Source organism: Electrophorus electricus, chromosome 1, assembly GCF_041902795.1.
Source record: "Electrophorus electricus isolate QZ-2024a chromosome 1, ASM4190279v1, whole genome shotgun sequence".
NCBI lineage: Eukaryota > Metazoa > Chordata > Actinopteri > Gymnotiformes > Gymnotidae > Electrophorus > Electrophorus electricus.
Window position 1 is genome coordinate 10,946,072 of NC_137497.1, and position 21,380 is coordinate 10,967,451.

The 21,380-nt window shown below is 39.9% G+C and overlaps 2 protein-coding genes across 7 annotated transcripts; one reads left to right on the plus strand and one right to left on the minus strand.

Moving 5' to 3' along the window:
- Positions 1 to 406: 406 nt before the first annotated feature.
- Positions 407 to 9,603, minus strand: LOC145657057 (uncharacterized). 2 transcript variants are annotated; one of them, XM_081711498.1, is made up of 5 exons: positions 9,236 to 9,603; positions 5,319 to 5,381; positions 3,865 to 4,152; positions 3,324 to 3,614; positions 407 to 1,305 (listed from the first exon to the last, which is right to left on the minus strand). In XM_081711498.1, exons 2-5 carry the CDS (start codon positions 5,377 to 5,379, stop codon positions 1,175 to 1,177), a joined length of 771 nt encoding a protein of 256 aa, XP_081567624.1. In that variant the 5' UTR covers positions 5,380 to 5,381; positions 9,236 to 9,603; the 3' UTR covers positions 407 to 1,174. The 2 variants fall into 2 exon arrangements, with proteins under 2 accessions (XP_081567624.1, XP_081567614.1); XM_081711488.1 differs by having other exon boundaries at positions 8,779 to 9,603.
- Positions 8,080 to 17,327, plus strand: LOC145643302 (uncharacterized). Of its 5 annotated transcripts, none has more exons than XM_081711469.1 (5): positions 8,080 to 8,537; positions 12,564 to 12,620; positions 13,830 to 14,117; positions 14,359 to 14,649; positions 16,421 to 17,327. In XM_081711469.1, exons 1-5 carry the CDS (start codon positions 8,126 to 8,128, stop codon positions 16,549 to 16,551), a joined length of 1,179 nt encoding a protein of 392 aa, XP_081567595.1. In that variant the 5' UTR covers positions 8,080 to 8,125; the 3' UTR covers positions 16,552 to 17,327. The 5 variants fall into 5 exon arrangements, with proteins under 5 accessions (XP_081567595.1, XP_081567600.1, XP_081567607.1 ...); XM_081711474.1 differs by having other exon boundaries at positions 13,845 to 14,117; XM_081711481.1 differs by lacking the exon at positions 8,080 to 8,537 and adding an exon at positions 9,944 to 9,992.
- Positions 17,328 to 21,380: the final 4,053 nt, after the last annotated feature.

Sequence of the window (21,380 nt, forward strand, 5' to 3'; positions counted from 1 at the left end):
TAATCAGTATTCAGGCGACAGTGATCTACGTTTGGGCAGAGAAAGGCTAGTGGGTACGACTGACGCCGTTACAGATATACAAAAAGATTAGCCCTTGTATGCCTCGGTTGTGGTTCTCTTCAAAACTGTACTATTACTGAACCAATTATATCTTAAATGACATTTTATAGCATTACTAACTGTGTTGTGAAGTGTCCTGGTGAATTTCTTCCTAAATCAATGCTCATTACATATCTGAAAGTAAGACGATGAGTTTCTGAATTTCTTTGGCTCGCAGCATGCTGTCTAGCTTTGAGGATCTTTTGGTCTACTTCACTTTGTCTCGCAGGTCCTATTTATTTTCTCATTAATAATAAAAACCTTCATTTAAAAACTGCATTTTGTGTTTTAATATTGGACAAAGATAACACAAGTAAATTTGTTTAATGATTTGTCACAAGTGGCATGAAGCAGGCCAAATGACATGAGGCCTGTTTCCATAATACAATGCTTTGAAATGAATGCAGCATTACAGCATTGGGAAAACCAACCACAACAACTGACCATAATCACCAAGACCACATGGGAGACTATTGAAATTATAACCTGAACAATAAGGGAGACTCTTGAAATTATAACCTGAACAATAAGGGGGACTCTTAATTAAAACATGTTGACAAATGGCAACTAAAATATTTAAACTATTCAAAGATGCTCCAGACAAAATGTCCGTTTTTTCCATGAGCTAACACAAAAGTATTTAACGTGCATTAAATCACATCACAGGATCTCACAGTAATATTTAAATAAACATCTTTACATTACATTTACAGTACTGGGCAGATCCTCTTATAGTGACTGATACATATTCATCAGTATGACAGCATGTGTGCTCTCTGAGGATCAAATCTTACTGTACCTGCTCTACCAGGTGAGCTTCAGCAGAGCTAATGTGATAAAACTCTGATCATGCATGACTGAACATACACTGATCTTTGACCCCTGAATGGGACAGAGAAAAGCAGTGCAGATACGTTTGTGTGTGTGTGTATATGAGAGCGAAATAATTTATCATCTCTCAGACTCTCATGGTTATTATTGGGAGATCACCTCTGCTCTTCATCTGAGTGGTTTAGTCCATTCATATTAACTCCTCTGTTGTCATGGTAACTGTTCCATTCACTGTACTTCCTTTCTAGAGTTCCTGAATTTTTTTCCTCAGCTGCACAATCACCAGCACTGCTGCCACAAACCCCGCCCCCGTCAGAGCCAGGAGCACCGTCAACACCGTCACTGTGGAGCTCTGATATGGACGTGGCTGGACTTCTGCAACAGACAGACATAAAAATGGTCAGAAATTATGAACAACTCTTTAAACAGTACAGAGTTATAATCATATGTGTATATACCAGAGTGGTCACTGTGGAGCTCTGATATGGACACAGCTGGACCAGTAGGTATGCATAATGTTTCACCAGTTACCATAGTAACCACTTCTAAAGATTTATGTCTGTGTCCTCTGGTGAGCTCAGCACCTCCCACCTCCATATCAGTATCTAATCAAATTCAATCAGGAAGTAACTATTACAGCAATGGAGAACTGTTTAGAAACAAACTAAAACAAATCTGGATCTTGTAGAGAGATATTGTTGTAAATGTAGAATAGAAACATACTCAGAGTTCAAAGTAAATGAACCAGTGGAGAGAATGAGCTACACAAAGGGGGGGGGGGGGGTACACAACAACAACAACAACCACCACCACCACCCTGATCACCACCTGTGCTCCGTCATAACTATGATCACTGCTGAAGCTCCAGTCTGTCATATTAACACACAGCATAATTACTACAGTAAACAGTGGTATTGAGGGTGAAGTATTTGTTGATTTATTGAGGGTCGTATATAGAGGGATTGAGCTTCAGGAGCAGACAAGGCCAAACTAAAAAAAAACCAAAAAAAAACATAAGACACACTAGAAATAAAACTATTATTATTATTATTGGCTACATTTATTTAACACCTTTTTCAAACTCAAGGACACTTTACAGTCAGAAATCAACTTTTACACTCAAATCACTCACAGACAAATGAGAAGCAGCAGCCAATTTACACACAGTGTTCTCTCTATTAGAAACTACAGGAGAACCAGGTGTAGGAGAAGGGGAGGAGGTTAAGACCAGGACAGAGCACCAACCATCACTGAACACACACACACACACACACACCTTTATCTATATCCATGCACAACTCAGATTGATACAGGACAGTTTTAGAGTATCCAGTCATCCTAATCTCCATGTTTTTGGGAGGATCCCAGAGGAAACCTATGCAGATACAGGGAGAACACAGAAACTCCATCCAGATAGGGACTCGACCCCCACACAGACACAGGAAGAACACGAAAACTCCGCCCCAATAGGGACTTGAAGACTGAGAGGCAAACGTGCCAACCACCAAGCCCTTCTGTCCAAAACCACCAACTGTCCCAACTGAACACAAACAAAATTAAGTACAATAACCCTCCCTACTCCCAAAAACTAACAGAAGTAAAGAACTGAGCAAATAAAAAAGGTGTCAAACTTCACACTTCCCAACTACGATTCACGCAGGACTACTATAATACACTATACACAAAATAATATTTACAACAGTGAACACGTCTAGAAAAAGGGGAAGTGATAAGTCAGAATGATTTAACAAGCAGAGGCCCAAAACCACAACAATCGGCAAACACTCACTGAACAAACAACCAGCTACAGCAACAGTGAAGATGAATCTCTGTCTGTCGCTTCTTCCCCTTATATTCCCCTTATGCGCAGGGTAGAATGAGGCAGCCAATCAAGACAACACAGCAGCCCAGAACAATTCCAGCACAGGACGGAAGACTTGATCAGGTGGAGGAGAAGCATCAAGAAGGGGATGTAAACAAACACAAACAACCCTACCCATAACCCAAACAGAGATAACACCTTCAAATACAAACACAAATTTTTCCCACTCAATCACTCATTGTTTTGGTATCAGCAAGCAAGCATCACACCAAGTGCTGTAAAACATCAGTGGCTGGATTCAAGCATGTCCATCCACCTCAAAGAGTCCAGTGAAAATCAACCAGGTCCACATGCTCTATTGGGGATATGCTTAGATAAACAGGACCTCAACTAAGACCAAGACCTCAAACTATGACACTCAGTTCACGCTGTTTACATGATCCCAGCATTCATAGTCTAACTAATACGGAACCACGGATGTGCATGTAAACATAATTACTGATACTATGCACAACCCCCTCCCCAACAAAAAGTAACTAGGCAACATTAAAATCACAGTAACCATACTTACCTTCCACAGTAACTGTGCATGTCTGTATAATCTCTTCATTCTTAGTGTCTCTGATGCTGTAAACTCCACTATCAGATGGTGTGGTTCCTTGCAGTTCCACAGCAGAGATGAGCGACACTCTCTGAGCGTATTCAGGTTTACACTTCAGTGAGTGTCCAGCCACTGTGCAGATCTGTCCACTAGAGGGAGAAGCTGCACATGTGCTGTTATAAATCACCTCAACTGACTCTGATATGAGCAAATCCAGCACCAGAGGTTCACCAGGCTTAATCTGAACTGAAGAATTACAGGCTGTGGAAAAAACAATTAGAAACTTCAATGTAATATACAACTGATTTGACCATGTAACCTCAGAACTGCAAATCTGATATAAACATTTAAACATTACATACAAGCTCCTTCTGTTTTTCCCCACATATCTGATATTTGAAGTTTACAATTCTATGTTCTACTTTATTTTCCCCAGATAAATAAAGTTCTCTCTGTCTACATAAATAATGGTTTAGTAACAATAACTAGGTAATCCATTGAGGACACTTACCCTCTATCTGCAGACTCACATCACAGAGCTCTTGACCTTTACAGGCGCAGGTATACAAGGACCTCTTAGTGTAATCAGCATCAGTGATGGTGAGGGAGAGATCTCCCTTCAGGTACTGATCATGGGACATGTGAAATCCCTCCTCTGACTGGCAAGATATCTGGTTACACTGAGCCAGTATGTCATGTGGTTTATGATATAAAGTCCATGTGACCAGACCAGAACACGTCTGAGTGCAGGGGAGAGTAGCATCATCATGAAGATTCACCTTTACTGAAGGAAAAGAGCCTGAAAGACACATTAAGAAAAGAGTTTAAAACATTACAGTGGTGCTTGAAAGTTTGTGAACCCTTTAGCAGTTTCTATATTTCTGCAAATATTTGAACTAAAACTTCAACAGATTGTCAAACAGGTTCTAAAAGATAAAAATAAACTAATCAAACAAATTAAACCCAATATTAGACTGTCATTTATTTAGAGGAAAATGACCCAATATTACATATCAAGGCAATAAATATCAACTTGTAAACAATATTTATTATTTAGAATGTTATTTATTTTATCTGTCATATCCATGCATGATACGGCATATGTATCTATATATAATTATACATATATAATATATCCCACACTAAATAATTCCCTACACAGCTGAACCACAGTAGCTTTTAATGAAAAAATATCAGATTGGTATTGATATCAGGCGACATTGAAAAGCAAGACATCGGTATCAGATCAATGGAGAAAAACTGGTATCGTGCTCTCTCTATAAATGCAGTAAAACAAAAAATAATCAACCCATTCACTCAGGCTACTTAAATATTCTTGGTTACTCAAAGATGCATTTCTATGTAAGAGCAGAACTGACTGATACTGCTCATTAGTACGGCTGCAGGGACATCTGTGCCTTCTATGTCTGTGTCTACATGACCATTCTGGTGAGCTTTTAATTAAAGGGTTCTGAAATGCAAGTCTATTAGCAAAATGACAGGGAATCTGTCCAATGAAATGTGTGAATTTAATATTTTTGACTCTGGGGGCGGGCCTATAGCAGCCTGGCCCTTCTCAGTGTTCTGAAGAAGGGACTATGGCATTAATGTTTTATTAATACTTTTATGTACATGCTACCTTAGCCAGCTGACTGAGTGAGACAGTAGGTATGACGATCCACGCATCCACAGTGAGTTACACAGTACAGTTCTCATGAACAGCAGCAATGCAGTAAACATGTTTACTATTAATTTAAATGCAATTAAAATGGACGATATCATTTACACTGTGTAACAAAATGAGTTATTAAAAAACAGAATGTATTAATTCATTTCATATATTCAATTCACATATAAAGAAGGTTAAATAATAAATAAAGGTCAAGCAGGTACAATAGTCCAGTTCACACACCAGAATCAAAATGAAATTCTGATGACCAAATAGAACCTGTACTGTACACTTACCAGCTATGACTGTCAGCAGCTGTAACAGCAGAACACAGTGACACCTGCTGCAGGACAGCATGACTGAGGAGACAAAAGAGAACCCAGTCAGTACTGTACAGAGGAGACAGGAGGACCCAGTCAGTACTGTACAGAGGAGACAGGAGGGCCCAGTCCGTACTGTACAGAGGAGACAGGAGGACCCAGTCAGTACTGTACAGAGGAGACAGGAGGGCCCAGTCAGTACTGTACAGAGGAGACAGGAGGACCCAGTCAGTACTGTACAGAGGAGACAGGAGAACCCAGTCAGTACTGTACAGAGGAGGCAGGAGGACCCAGTCAGTACTGTACAGAGGAGACAGGAGAACCCAGTCAGTACTGTACAGAGGAGACAGGAGAACCCAGTCAGTACTATACAGAGGAGACAGGAGAACCCAGTCAGTACTGTACAAAGGAGACAGGAGAACCCAGTCAGTACTATACAGAAGAGACAGGAGAACCCAGTCAGTACTGTACAGAGGAGACAGGAGGACCCAGTCAGTACTGGACAGAGGAGACAGGAGAACCCAGTCAGTACTGTACAGGGGAGACAGGACAACCCCAGTCAGTACTGTACAGAGGAGACAGGAGGACCCAGTCAGTACTGTAGAGAGGAGACAGGAGGACCCAGTCAGTACTGTACAGGTAGGAGCAGCTGAGTAAATCTCAGAGTGATCACTATTAGGAAAAAAGTCACTTATTTACAGTACCCTGATTACACCACACACCATAAAAGAAACAGGACTAAACTGCTAAACAACATTAGGAACAGGACTAAAGCACCATCTATTCCACAGTAGAAACAGGACTAAACCCCACTACACCTCAGCAGCACAGTAATCCTCCTTTACCAGAGGGGGTTAGTCCAGGATCCAGAACATCACAGTCCTGCCTGCCAGTACGTTGTGTTGTTCAATACGTTGTTCAATTCCCTTATTCTCAGCAGTCATGCTGTGTTTGATATATCTGGCAACATTAAAATACTAATCAGATGGGACTGATTTTCCAGTCACGTGTACGTAAAGCAACTTTACCTCAAGACCTCTAGAGTGTATGACAGACTTGCACACAGGATCAGAAACCTCAGCATAAATTATAGACATGTTAGTGGCTACTGGATTTACGTATTACTGTCTCACTAAAACATCCCCGTGTGATACGTAGCTTTCGTTGAAAGAAACCAGTAAATATTTTTCACATATCTACACAGAATTACATACGTGTAGGGGAATTTACTTAAAACTTCTGAAAAGTCATTTGCCTCCTTAAGCACTTACGTGATTGGAGAAAAAAGAAAAAACCCCTGAGATTACAGCAAACAGCCGTTTATAGCAGGAAATTAAACTTGAAACCTGAAACGTGAAACTTGAAACTTGAAACTTGAAAAAGGTGCAAGAATGCTTGCAGACGCTGCAGTAGGTAAAATGACTGATATGGCGAGAGTAAAATCACTAAGGAACGAGGGAAATGATTACATCACCGCACCTCGCCATGTCAAATGAATCCTGTCTGAATATTCTTAACACACATGAGGTTCTGAATCCGGTTCTGGGGACCCACCGCCTTGCACAGTTTCCCATCTGATCCAGCTCATGAAAGACTTCATGACCCAGAAAACCTGAAACTGTCCGCCAGCGGGTGCAATGTTACCAGTCTTAAATGTACATGACAAACACAGAAATAAACCTGAAACATTTTTTCTTTGGGCTGAAACTGTTCCTGGCGACATGCGGAATCAATTAGTCTGTAATGCATCTATAAAACAGGAGTATTGTAACGGTCAGTAATTTGCGGACTGTCCCCTTAAATTACGTTTACGTAAAAGGCGTGTGCACGTAGGCCACGCGGAAGAGTTGGTTTTGTACTGTGCGTGACGGACGTTGCTGGACCCAGATCTTCATTTATCGTTATTTACTTCTTTTGTAACGCGTTATGAGCCGTGGATGTTTTTACAACTCATGTATGAGCTGTCTACAGTACTCCAGGAGCGAGCCTGTGTCACGTGGTGAATAAACCAGCAAGTTTACTACTAAACTGAGTGAGTCTGGTCAGCATCTCCTCCACGTGCTTCACACGCTTCTCTCTACCAGTTCCAAAGATCTGCTCATCTGGGTTGGAGTATAATTTAAACAGGACTAACTCCAAGCGTTACAGTATGTACTAAAGTACACAGTTACTGTATGTGCAAGGCAGGTGTTCTTAATAAAGTGACCGGTGAGTTTATGTAGCAACATTCGTACTTGGGATATTTATCTAACGACCTCGCAAATATTATTGTGGAGAAAAATGTGTGATAAAAAATAGAGGCAGTGAAACCCACTGGCTAATCACAGAGTGCGACAGTGCTTTTGAATATTATTATTATTATTATTATTATTATTATTTAATAGCAATAAAGGTTTGTACGCCACATGGACATGATCTCCTACCAAACGCATTTACTGAGGTAACTGCACGCCAGGAGACACACAGTCCATCTACTGAACTGCAGCATAAGAAGGCAGAACAGCACGCGGAGGGAACAAAGCGCACAGCTACTATCGCTCAGTGCACGAGCTAAAGTCCCTCAATGAACACATGAACCCGTTCAACAGTCCGCGAGACCAACCAGAGTTCTTAGCAGACATGCAAACTTTAAAACAGCTGCACTAAATATTACATATTAACTTATTATCTATGCAGTTGCCTAGTTGCGTTCATAAAACAGACTTTCTGACAGCTAGCGCGCATATTTGGACGGTAATCAGAAGTACATCGACATATAAACACTTTTAAACTAACCGCTAGAGATGTTGGAACTTGAAATGTCAAATTTTTTTCTCCTCCAAACCCTTCTCTTTCCCTTTATGGTTCTTTCAACCTACAATTCACCAAGACACACAAGTGGCAGGCCAATCCGTTTCAACTCAGGCAAGCATGTATGCTTGCGGATAAATGTGTGTGCGGTTTATTTGTTTTTTCACGTGAAAGTTAAGAGGTGCGGTGTGACTGCGCAGGATGCGAGCGCCCCTGTTCCTCTCCGAGCAGAGGATAGGCAGCCGTATCCACGCAGTCTAAGCCACGCCGACCCGAAATGGGAACCCGAGTTTGACTTCAGCTTTCTGTTCGAGTACAGCGGCCGAGGCGGAGACACGGACACGGAGAGACGTTTGGAGGCAGGTCGCCGACTGCGCGTAAGCTCAGGTTCAGCCGCCCAGTTCAGTAAGATGATGAAGTGTATCTATTAATATTTTATATTAACTGTTACCTTATAGAAAGCATCACCCTTGCCGTTCCTGGCAGCTTCACTAAATATTACATATTAATTTATTATCTATGCAGATGGATACTTTTTCCGTCCTATATTGCTGAGCCGTTATGTTCATAAATCACTTTCTGACAGCTAGCGCGCATATCTGGACGGTAATCAGAAGTACATCTATATAAAAACTCATAAACTCACCGTTACAGATGTCGCCTTTCAACCTGAAACTTGATTCAAAATGTTTCAAAAATTAAACCCGCGTGTAACCTCTGCCTAAAGGCGCCCTAATGAAATCATTTAGAGGAAGCACATCTCAGAAATTTCGTGTTAGATCAATGCAAGTTAGCGCGGTGCCTCCAGAAATGTGTCTAGTACTATGTTGATAGTAATAAATCCTTTTATACCCTCTCATGATTAATGACCCGAATGATTCACAGATTAGTAAATACAACAAATGACACTTAATTTAAAAAAAACCAAAAACGTATATCCCTGCACAAAAGAAAGCAATCGCGAAATAACAGAAGCAAATCACAAACAACGAAAACCGATTCAACATAAGTATGACCGATTAATGCAGTCACCTATTAACGTCACCACAAGCGGCGGAAAAAACTCAACGCGAAAAAAATACCAATATTAATATTTCTCTTACCCTCAGAGGCTTCAGTTGCAAATCAACCAATTGAATAATTACGGAAATTAGCAAATAAACGCTCAACAAAAATTGGTCAATACAGCAACGTAGTACGTGGATGTTCACAAACGTTTGTGTTAAGTAGTGATAGCAAACGCACTGACCCTTTTTCCTAACTGTACCAAACAAAAAAGTTCATTACTCACAGCTTCATGACACAGTACACAATAGCGGCATCTGGTGGCCAAAACTTCAAAGTGCTTTGTGCATCTGGTTGACAGATCTTTATTTGTTTAGGTAGTTGGTTAGTTATCTATTTATTTATTTCCAGCTTTTAAAACGTGTGCATGTCTTCAAAATCTCATTGCTGATGTGGGTACATACATCCAGGGCAGGATACTTTGATGGCTGAATAATGTGATGTATTCTATTACAATACATAAAACAGTAATATATTCAGAATACATTTAGAATGCACCCAGAACACATCTTACTAAGTCATATTTAAGAGCAAAACGATTTTATATATTTTAAATTTAAGTTCTAAATTGTGAACAGCTTATCATTAAACTGCCATCAATTTATGACTTTATAAATTAAAGAATTATAAATAATTATTATAATAGCGTTCTTATAAAATATTCTACCTTATTTGACGGCAAAAGTTAAGTGTTCAAACTTCAGAACGCTTTTTCCCATTTCCGGCTCTGTGGTCACGTGATCATTGTAGAACGAATCACGCGCCAAGGTTCAGGTTCAAGTTCGACATTTAGCGGTGAGTTTAAAAGTGTTTATATGTCGATGTACTTCTGATTACCGTCCAAATATGCGCGCTAGCTGCCAGAAAGTCTGATTTATGAGCGCAACTAGCCAACTGCATAGATAATAAGTTAATATGTAATATTTAGTGCAGCTGTTTTAAAGTTTGCATGTCTGCTAAGAACTCTGATTGTTCTCGCGGACTGTTGAACGGGTTCATGTGTTCATTTAGGGACTTTAGCTCGTGCACCAGACCAGAGTCTTAACAAACATTATCGCGCTTGTGTGAGAAGCTGAGAGGAGACGCGAGTAGCTGCTTGTTGTGGCGCTTCGGCTCCTCTCCATGAGTCATGGACTTGTGAGTATCGGAACAACCAGCCCCGTGTGTCTCAGACGCTTCATTCTCCACTTGTGCACCAACGAGTTAACACAAACGCTTGTGAACATCCACGTGCTATATTGACCAAAAGTGCGAATGTTTCTACATAAACTAACCGGTCACTTTATTAAGAACACCTGCCTTGCACATACAGTAACGCTTGGAGTTAGTCCTGTTTAAATTATACTCCAACCCAGATGAGCAGATCTTTGGAACTGGTAGAGAGAAGCCTGTGAAGCACGTGGAGGAGATGCGGACCAGAATCACTCAGTTTAGTAGTAAACTTGCTGGTTTATTCACCACGTGACACAGGCTGGCTCCTGGAGTATTGTAGACAGCTCATAGATGAGTTGTAAAAACATCCAAAGCTCATAACGCGTTACTAAATAAGTAAATAACGATAAATGAAGATCTGGGTCCAGCAACGTCCGTCACGCACAGTACAAAACCAGCTCTTCCGCGTGGGCTACGTGCACACGCCTTTTACGTAAACGTAACTTAAGGGGACAGTCCGCAAATTACTGACCCTTACAGTACTCCTGTTTTATAGGTGCATTACAGACTAATTGATTCTGCATGTTGCCAGGAACATCTTATCAGCCCAAAGAAAAACTGTTTCAGGTTTATTTCCGTGTTTGTCATGACATATAAGGCTGGTAACAGTGCACCCGCTGGCAGACAGTTTCAGGTTTTCTGGGTCATCAAGTCTTTCATGAGCTGGATCAGATGGAAAACTGTGCAGGGCGGTGGGTCCCCAGAACCGGGGTTCAGAACCTCATATGTGTTAAGAATATTCAGACAGGATTCATTTGACATGGCGAGGTGCGGTGATGTAATCATTTCCCTCGTTCCTCAGTGATTTTACTCTCGCCATGTCAGTCATTTTACCTACTGCAGCGTCAGCAAGAATTCTTGCACCTTTTTCCTGCTATAAACGGTTGTTTGCTGTAATCTCAGGGGTTTTTAAATCCCGGGTGAATATCCAGGGTTCACATATCAGAGTTTGGGCGCTTTTATCTCCAATCACGGAAGTGCTCGAGGAGGCAAATGACTTCTCAGAAGTTTTAAGTAAATTCCCCTACACGTATGTAACCTGCTAATATTCAAACCCAAGTCATTATTATTATAAGTGGTTTCATTAAATAACAGAATTCTGTGCAGATGTGTGAAAAATATTCTGTGGTTTCTTTCAACGAAAGCTACGCATCACACGTGGTTATTTTTGTGAGATGGTAATACGTAAATCCAGTAGCCACTGACATGTCTGTAATTTATCCCGAGGTTTCTGATCCTGTGTGCGAGTCTGTCATACACTCTAGAGGTCTTGTGGTAAAGTTGCTTTACGTATACGACTGGAAAATGAGTCCCGTCTGATTAGTAGTTTAATGTTGCCAGAAATATCAAACACAGCATGACTGCTGGGAATAAGGGAACTAAAGTGACACAACGTACAGGCAGGCAGGACTGTGATGTTCTGGACCCTGGACTAACCCCCTCTGGTAAAGGAGGATTACTGTGCTGCTGAGGTGTAGTGGGGTTTAGTCCCGTTTCTACTGTGAGATAGATGGTGCTTTAGTCCCGTTTCTTTTATGGCAGGTGGTATAATCAGGGTACTGTAAATAAGCGACTTTTTTCCTAATAGTGATCACTCTGAGATTTACTCAGCTGCTCCTACCTGTACAGTACTGACTGGGTTCTCCTGTCTCCTCTGTACAGTACTGACTGGGTTCTCCTGTCTCCTCTGTACAATACTGACTGGGTTCTCCTGTCTCCTCTGTACAGTACTGACTGGGTTCTCCTGTCTCCTCTGTACAGTACTGACTGGGTTCTCCTGTCTCCTCTGTACAGTACTGACTGGGTTCTCCTGTCTCCTCTGTACAGTACTGACTGGGTTCTCCTGTCTCCTCTGTACAGTACTGACTGGGTTATCCTGTCTCCTCTGTACAGTACTGACTGGGTTCTCCTGTCTCCTCTGTACAGTACTGACTGGGTTCTCCTGTCTCCTCTGTACAGTACTGACTGGGTTCTCCTGTCTCCTCTGTACAGTACTGACTGGGTTCTCCTGTCTCCTCTGTACAGTACTGACTGGGTTCTCCTGTCTCCTCTGTACAGTACTGACTGGGTTCTCCTGTCTCCTCTGTACAGTACTGACTGGGTTCTCCTGTCTCCTCTGTACAGTACTGACTGGGTTCTCTTTTGTCTCCTCAGACATGCTGAGCAGGTGTCACTGTGTTCTGCTGTTACAGCTGCTGACAGTCATAGCTGGTAAGTGGATAGAACAGGTTCTCTCAGGTCATCAGAATTTCATCCTTGACTTTGGTGTGTTAACCGGACTATTGTACCTGCTTGACCTTTATCTTTATTTAATCTTCTTTATATTTAATAAAATTATTATTAAATTAATTAATACATTCTGATGGTTGTTTTTAATCATTCATTTTGCGCTGCACAGCGTAAACGATGCCATCCATTTTTATAACATTTAAATGGATAAACAAGTTTACTGCATTGCTGCTATTCATGAGAACTGTACTGTATAACTCACTGTGGATGCTCGGCTCCTTGTACCTACTGTATAACTACAGTGTCTGTCTCACTCATATACCCCATTCTTAGTCAGCTGGCTAAGGTAACATGAACACAGTGATACTTTACTAATAATGTCATAACCTTTTTTTCAGAACACTGAGAAGGGATAGGTTGCTAATGGCCCACCCACAGAATGAGAAACATAAAATTATTAAATTTCATTGGACAGATTTCCTGTCATTTTGCTAATAGACTTGCATTTCAGAACCCTTTAATTAAAAGATCACCAGAATGGTCATGTAGACACAGACATAGAAGGCACAGATGTCCCTGCAGCCGTACTAATGAGCAGTATCAGTCAGTTCTGCTCTTACTTAGAAATGCATCTTTGAGTAACCAAGCATATTTAAGTAGCCTGAGTGAATGGGTTGATTTATTTTTAGTTTTACTGTATTTATAGAGAGAGCACGATACCAGTTTTTCTCTATTGATCTGATACTGATGTCTTGCATTTGATTGTCGCCTGATATCAATACCAATCTAATATTTTTTCATTAAAAGCCACTGTGGTTCAATTGTGTAGGGGATTATTTAGTGTGGGATGTATTTTATATATGTATAATTATATATTATATATAGATACTTGCGCTGTATCATGCATGGATATGACAGATAAAATAAATAACATTCTAAATAATAAATATTGTTTACAAGTTGATATTTATTGCCTTGATATGTAATATTGGGTCGTTTTCCTCTCTAAATAAATTACAGTCTAATATTTGGTCTCATTTGTTTCTCTTTATCTAATTTCAGGACTTGTTTGACAATCTGATGAAGTTTTAGTTCGAATATTTGCAGAAATATAGAAACTTCTAAACGGTTCACAAACTTTCAAGCACCACTGTAACGTTTTAAACTCTCTTTTCTTAATGTGTCTTTAAGGCTTTTTTCCTTCAGTAAAGGTGAATCTTCATGATGCTGCTACTCTCCCCTGCACTCAGATGTGTTCTGGTCTGCTCACATGGACTGTGTCCTTTAAACAACTTGACATTCTGGCTCAATGTAACCAGACATCCTGCCAGTCAGAGGAGGGATTTCACATGTCCCATGATCAGTACCTGAAGGGAGATCTCTCCCTCACCATCACTGATGTTGATTACACTAAGAGGACCTGGTACACCTGCGCTTGTAATGGTAAAGACATCTGTGATGTGAGTCTACAGATAGAGGGTAAGTATCCTCGTGGATTATCTAGCTATTGTTACTAAACCATTATTAATGTAGACAGATAGAACTTGATTTATCTGGGGTAAATAAAGTAGAACAGAAAACTTCACAAACATTAGATATGTGGGGGAAACACAGAAGGAGCTTGTAGAATGTTTAAATGTTTATATCAGATTTGTAGTTCTGAGGTTACATGGTCAAATCAGTTGTATATTGCATTCAAGTTTCTAATTCTTTTCCACAGCCTGGAATTCTTCAGTTCAGATTAACCCTGGTGAACCTCTGGTGCTGGATTTGCTCATATCAGAGTCAGTGGAGTTGATTTATAACAGCACAGGTGCAGCTGCTTCCTCTAGTGGACAGATCTGCACAGTGGCTGGACACTCACTGAAGTGTGAACCTGAATACACTCAGAGAGTGTCACTAATCTCTACTGTTGAGCTGAGAGGAACAGCTCCATCTGATAGTGGTGTTTACAGCATCAGAGACATTAAGAATGAAGAGATTATTCAGACATACACAGTTACTGTGGAAGGTAAGTGTGGTTACTGTGATTGTAATGTTGCCTAGAGTTGAGGTCCTGTTTATCTAAGCATATCTCCAATAAAGCATGTGGACCTGGTTGATTTTCACTGGACTCTTTGTGGTGAATTCTCACATGGACACTCACATGGACAGCCACTGATGTTTTACGGCACTTGGTGTGATTCCTGCTTACTCATACCAAAACAATGATGAGATATTGAGTGATGAGTCAGAAAATTTGAATTGTTTGTGTTTGAAGGTGTTACAGCCTTGTTTGTGTTATGGGTAGGGTTATTTGTGTTTGTTTACATTTGTTACATTTATGTTTGTTCAGTGAGTATTTGTTGTGGTTTTGGGCCTCTGCTTGTTAAATCATTCTCAGTTATCGCATCACCTCTTTCTGGATGTGTTCACTGTTGTAAATATTATTCTGTGTATAGTGTATTGTAGTAGTCTTGCGTGAATCGTAGTTGGGAAGTTTGGAGTTTGACACCTTTTTTATTTGCTCAGTTCTTTACTTCTGTTAGTTTTTGGAAGTTAGGGAGGGTTATTGTGCTTAATTTGGTTTGTGTTCAGTTGAGACAGTTGGTTGTTTTGGGCAGCAGTGGTTGGCATGTTTGCCTCTCAGCCTTTGAGTCCCTCCCTGGGTGGAGTTTCCGTGTTGTCTGTGTGGGTTTCCTCTGGGGTCCTCCCAAAAACATGGAGGTTAGGATGACTGGATACTCTAAAACTGTTTGTTTGTTTGTTTGTTTGTGTGTGTGTGTGTGTGTGTGTGTGTGTGTGTGTGTGTGTCCGTGTCCGTGTCCGTCCAGTGATGGTTGGTGCTCTGTCCTGGTCTAAACCTCCTCCCCTTCTCCTACACCTGTTCAGTCCCCCAGGGGTCTGTAGTTTCTGATAGAGAGAACACTGTGTGTAAATTGGCTGCTGCTTCTCATCTGTTTGTGAGTGATTTCTGTCTGTAAAGCGTCCTTGAGTTTGAGAAAGGCGCTAAATAAATGTAACCAACTAAATAATAATTTTTTATTTCTAGTGTGTCTTATGGTTTTTTTTTTTTTTTTTTAGTTTGGCCTTGTCTGCTCCTGAAGCTCAATCCCTCTACATACGACCCTCAATAAATCAACAAATACTTCACCCTCAATACCACTGTTTACTCTAGTAATTATGCTGTGTGTTAATATGTAAATGTAGTCAGTGATGGTGCAGTAATTATGCTGTGTGTTAATATGACACTGGAGCTTCAGCAGTGATCATAGTTATGACGGAGCACAGGTGGTGATCAGGGTGGTTGTTGTTGTTGTATACACACACACCCCCCCCCCCCTTTGTGTAGCTCATTCTCGCCACTGGTTCATTCACTTTGAACTCTCAGTATGTTGCTATTCTACATTTACAGCAATATCTCTCTACAAGATCCAGATTTGTTTTAGTTTGATTTCTAAACAGTTCTCCATCACTGTACTAGTTACTTCCTGATTGAATTTGATTGGATACTGATATCCAGGTGGGAGGTGCTGAGCTCACCAGAGAACACACACAAATCTGTAGAAGTGGTTACTATGGTAACTGGTGAAACATTATGCGTACCTACTTGTTAAGATCTTGTGCAGTGATGCTGTTGAGATCTTTTTGTAAGGAACTGGAGCTGAACTGCCCTTGTCCCACAATCCCTCTCAATCCCATCACAGTGACCACTCTGGTACATACACATATGATTATAACTCTGTACTGTTTAAAGAGTTGTTCATAATTTCTGACCATTTTTATGTCTGTGTCTGTTGCAGAAGTCCAGCCACGTCCCAATCAGAGCTCCACAGTGACGGTGTTGACGGTGCTCCTGGCTCTGACGGGGGCGGGGCTTGTGGCAGCAGTGCTGGTGATTGTGCAGCTGAGGAAAAAAATCCCGGAGCTCTAGAAAGGAAGTACAGTGAATGGAACAGTAACCATGACAACAGAGGAGTTAATATGAATGGACTAAACCACTCAGATGAAGAGCAGAGGTGATCTCCCAATAATAACCGTGAGAGTCTGAGAGATGATAAATTATTTCGTTCTCTTTTACACACAGACAAACGTATCCGCACTGCCTTTCTCTGTCCCATTCAGGGGTCAAAGATCAGTGTATGTTCGGTCATGCATGATTAAAAATGTAATCACATTAGCTCTCCTGAAGCTCAACTGGTAGAGCAGGTACACTAAGATTTGATCCTCAGAGAGCACACATGCTGTCATACTGATAAATATGTATCAGTCACTATAAGAGCATCTGCCCAGTACTGTAAATGTAATGTAAAGATGTTTACGTAAACATTACTGTGAGATCCTGTGATGTAATTTAATGCACATTAAATACTTTTGTGTTAGCTCATGGAAAAACCGGACATTTTGTCTGGAGCATCTTTGAATAGTTTAAATATTTTAGTTGCCATTTGTCAACATGTTTTAATTAAGAGTCCCCCTTATTGTTCAGGTTATAATTTCAAGAGTCTCCCTTATTGCTCAGGTTATAATTTCAATAGTCTCCCATGTGGTCTTGGTGATTATGGTCAGTTGTTGTGGTTGGTTTTCCCAATGCTGTAATGCTGCATTCATTTCAAAGCATTGTATTATGGAAACAGGCCTCATGTCATTTGGCCTGCTTCATGCCACTTGTGACAAATGTTTCAGATCATTAAACAAATTTACTTGTTATCTTTGTCCAATATTAAAACACAAAATGCAGTTTTTAAATGAAGGTTTTTATTATTAACGAGAAAATAAATAGGACCTGCGAGACAAAGTGAAGTAGACCAAAAGATCCTTAAAACTAGACAGCATGCTGCGAGCCAAAGAAATTCAGAAACTCATCGTCTTACTTTCAGATATGTAATGAGCATTGATTTAGGCAGAAATTCACCAGGACACTTCACAACACAGTTAGTAATGCTATAAAATGTCATTTAAGATATAATTGGTTCAGTAATAGTACAGTTTTGAAGAGAACCACAACCGAGGCATACAAGCGCTAATCTTTTTGTATATCTGTAACGGCGTCAGTCCTACCCACTAGCCTTTCTCTGCCCAAACGTAGATCACTGTCGCCTGATTACTGATTAATTACACCAGTCTCTCATTTTAGTTTCTTTTATAACCTCCCTTTTCCCATAGTATCCTCGCGAAGTATTGCATTCTCATGCATACCGAGCGTTTCTTGTTTCTGTTGCTTTCCCCCTAAACACCACCTCACTCTTAGCCCCTTACACAACCTCGGATTCTACCTTCTGGTTTGGACTTGGACTGCCCTTGACTCTCCCCTTCACCATTCCACTCCTGTTTATGACTACCCTTCTATTTTGCCTCACAAGTCCTTCCTGCCTGTACTGAAAATAAACTCTTGCATTTGGATCCACACTTACCTGTGTCCTGACGATTCCTTACAACATCCTTGTATGATGCACTTACATACGCGTGACCCACCTTGCTCAGACCACGTTAGGCTGTTGTGCATGTAGATATCAGGAGCACACGCAGTGAACGTATTCCAAGGCTGTACTTCACAAAAGGAGCAGACCGTGGTGCACTTACAGGTGTAGGGCTGCACCCAAAACGTTCTCGCCCCAGTTCTGAGAATCCTGATCTGTGCAGCCAGTGAGGATTTATTACGACACCTTCACTTTTTTCTCTCTTTGCATTCAAATGTTTAATTATTCAATTTTTGGTGTATACAATGAGTCCCTTTTCTATCTAATTTAATCTTATTTATTCAAAAGAGGCACTTTTTTCTCTCTAAACAGAAAATGTCTCCTGATAACTTAGGTTTATTTTAGGTTCGGTTTTAAAATTAGGTTTATTTTAGTCCGTGATGATCAAAACCGTACCATATGGAGCTGTCTTCAATCGTATTAGCTTTTCAAAGCTTCAAATGTGAAGTTTTACATTCATTTTTGTAGACTTTTTAAAATCCAGTTGCCTAACTCTTTCTGGCATCATCCACTGGTTCACTGTATCACTGTATGTGACAGTTTCTCTTCCGCCAGCTTGCCTGAAAGTTGGTATATTTTGACAGTTTTCAGTCTGTTCTGCAATGCTTTCCTTTGTACAGTTATCCATGCTTGGTTAAATATGTGGATTCAGATCTGGAATAAATACTAACATACCCATTAAAGATGTTCCTACATGCTGCAGTATGTTTTTCCATTTTTTATTTTTGTTTATTTTTTTGGACAGCTAATAAGTTAAAAACAATTTGCAGACACTTCAATACTGAACAAAGCAGAATATCCCGATACATTTTAGACAGTTTACATCAGTGTCCAGGATACATTCCAAGAACATCTTAACCTTTACAGCATTTGGCAGGTGCTCTTATTCAAAGCCAATCACATTTTAAAGCAAATTCTAGCTGGTTATCCATTAATAGGTCTTTGTCATTGCTGTACATCAAAAAAGCTGTAATACCAATAATATACAAGAAATACTTCTAAAAGAGCAAGAATTTGCCTCTCCAAAGCAAGACATGCCTCTTTCTTCCGCATCAAAATTTTTGCTTGTATTAAAAGTCAAATCCTAAAACCTTGGCAAGTTAAACAACCAGAATTTTTGATGCACCTTGTTCCTCACTGCACTAGTGCTCTGCATATGTAAAAATGAAGACCCAGAACATGCAAAGATGTCATCAAAATATAGAATAGTTGCTTTAAGGAATCTAAAATCTACGATTGTCAATATTTGTTTATCACAGCTGCTAGCTAGTGTAACTAGTTAAGAGTGCATTACGACCAATATCTAGCTAAGGTTAGCTACTTTGAGTGGTTACCTACCTAACCTAGCTAGCTGCTTTACTTGGCTATTTTATTCTGACATGTTCCAATCAAAATGAAATGAATAATCTCTTCTGATTGTTTTCTGAATCAATTCTTGATGATTCAGGGTAGCTAGCTAACCTAGTAAATTTAGCCACCTGGTCAAAGTGTAAAAGCCATGATTATTAAGGTTGTCTGCCAGATTTAATTTAAAAAAAGAAAGAAACAAGTTCACATGAAATGGGCCTTTATGAAGACATTGCTTTAGCCAGCGATGCTGACTTTTGTATCATAGCAAGCTTTAGCTAGCTAACCTAGCTAGTTAGATACTCGATAGAAATCTGATCATTTCCAATGTACCATTACGGGAGGAGAAAAAACACCAAAATAATCTAGGGTGAAGTTTAAGATAGCATGTTAACTAATCATCGGCATGTGAGTGACTATATCAGCTGATACCTGCCTGTAAAGTGTCCTTGAGTCTGAGAAAGGTGCTATATACATGTTAATAATAATAATAATAATAATAATAATATTATTATTATTATTAGCTAGCAAGATGAAACAAAAAGCATCAGGGAGATGAGGAAGAAAATATGTTACTTGCAGGTTTGTCACCATGGGGAGATTTACAAGTGGGTTCTTACAACGCGACACATAAAAAACTGAACGGAGCCCGAATGATGTGATATTGTTAAGGGACTGAGGGGGCAAAACGTTCAATTAATATTACACATACAAGACATTTAATACACGTTCACAGTAATCATGGTTTATACATTGAAAAAATGCATCAAAAACAAATAATATGAACAGTTCCATAGCTGGATACACCTGATATATTAATGGACAGAACACAGGAGTTTATGGAGAAACAACCTCTGTGCTTGAGAGGAAATAAGATATTTTAACATACACTAAATATCAATCACAAGGTCCAGTAATACACAGTCCAGTAGTACGTTTTAGTAATGCTAAAATGAGACAGCAGTGTACATGTCGTCACACCTGGTGTTTGTGACGTCACTGAAGCAGATCTATAAAAAGGCTCATCTGGTGTCATGGTTACCATTTGGACAAAGTGCGCAAACTGAACAAACCAAAATACAAACTACAAGTATATTCAACAATTGTTATTTCACATTTTCCTGTGGATAAATTGGATTATTGTCAGTATACATTTCTCCGATATCAAAGGTAGGCCTAAATATTCTCTTTAATGCAAACCGGGAAACGTCTATATGAAAAGAGTGCATAAAGGAAATAATTTCTTTCTATGTTTCGTTTTGATTGCGACTTTAATGTCTTTATATTAAAAGCTTAATTTTGCTTTGAAAAGTGCTGAGTTTTGGATTCATTTCAGATGTCCCTTAAATTCGCGTTCCTTTCGTCATCGATGGCACGCGCCTTCGCTGAAATCAGCGCTTGGTCTAAAAGGAAGAAGGTCCACAAAATGTTTTATGCCCGTTTGTAAACTTGTCGGCGTCGAAATGTATCAGCACTGTAGTGGAAAATATATTTGTAATACAACTTTTCTATTTTGATTTTAAAAAAAATCGTTTCACGAAATATCAGTTGCGCTGCGTTCTGACATTGTGTGAAACTCTAAAAGTTTTCAGATTATAATCATGAACGTTTTCAGATTCTGTCATTAGAAACACGATGACTAATACATGCATGTTACTTAAATTATTTAATAAATGAAGGAAAGATTGCTTGTAGATGAAACATTAACATTTTCACTTTCAAAAAGTGGTGGGCATAAAAACAGCCATTTAGGAATGTTACAATCTGATTTTCAGCCGTAGTGACATGTAGCATCCCCATCATGATTTACGCACATGCTCGTGAACAAAGTAAAATTGTTATTTGTGTGTTGATCAGTTTAAGAGACTATTGAATAGATTAAGAAAAGTGTGACGGCCCGAATCCTGCAGGGCAAGGAGCAGGACACACAGACCTC

Coding starts and splice junctions, on each gene's coding strand:
- LOC145657057 (XM_081711498.1), bottom strand. CDS start 5,379: ATGCTGTCCTGCAGCAGGTGTCACTGTGTTCTGCTGTTACAGCTGCTG. Junction 4,153..5,318: donor GCTGCTGACAGTCATAGCTG/GTAAGTGTACAG, acceptor TGTGTCTTTCAG/GCTCTTTTCCTTCAGTAAAG. Junction 3,615..3,864: donor TGTGAGTCTGCAGATAGAGG/GTAAGTGTCCTC, acceptor TTTTTTCCACAG/CCTGTAATTCTTCAGTTCAG.
- LOC145643302 (XM_081711469.1), top strand. CDS start 8,126: ATGTTGGAACTTGAAATGTCAAATTTTTTTCTCCTCCAAACCCTTCTC. Junction 14,118..14,358: donor TGTGAGTCTACAGATAGAGG/GTAAGTATCCTC, acceptor TCTTTTCCACAG/CCTGGAATTCTTCAGTTCAG. Junction 14,650..16,420: donor ATACACAGTTACTGTGGAAG/GTAAGTGTGGTT, acceptor TGTCTGTTGCAG/AAGTCCAGCCACGTCCCAAT.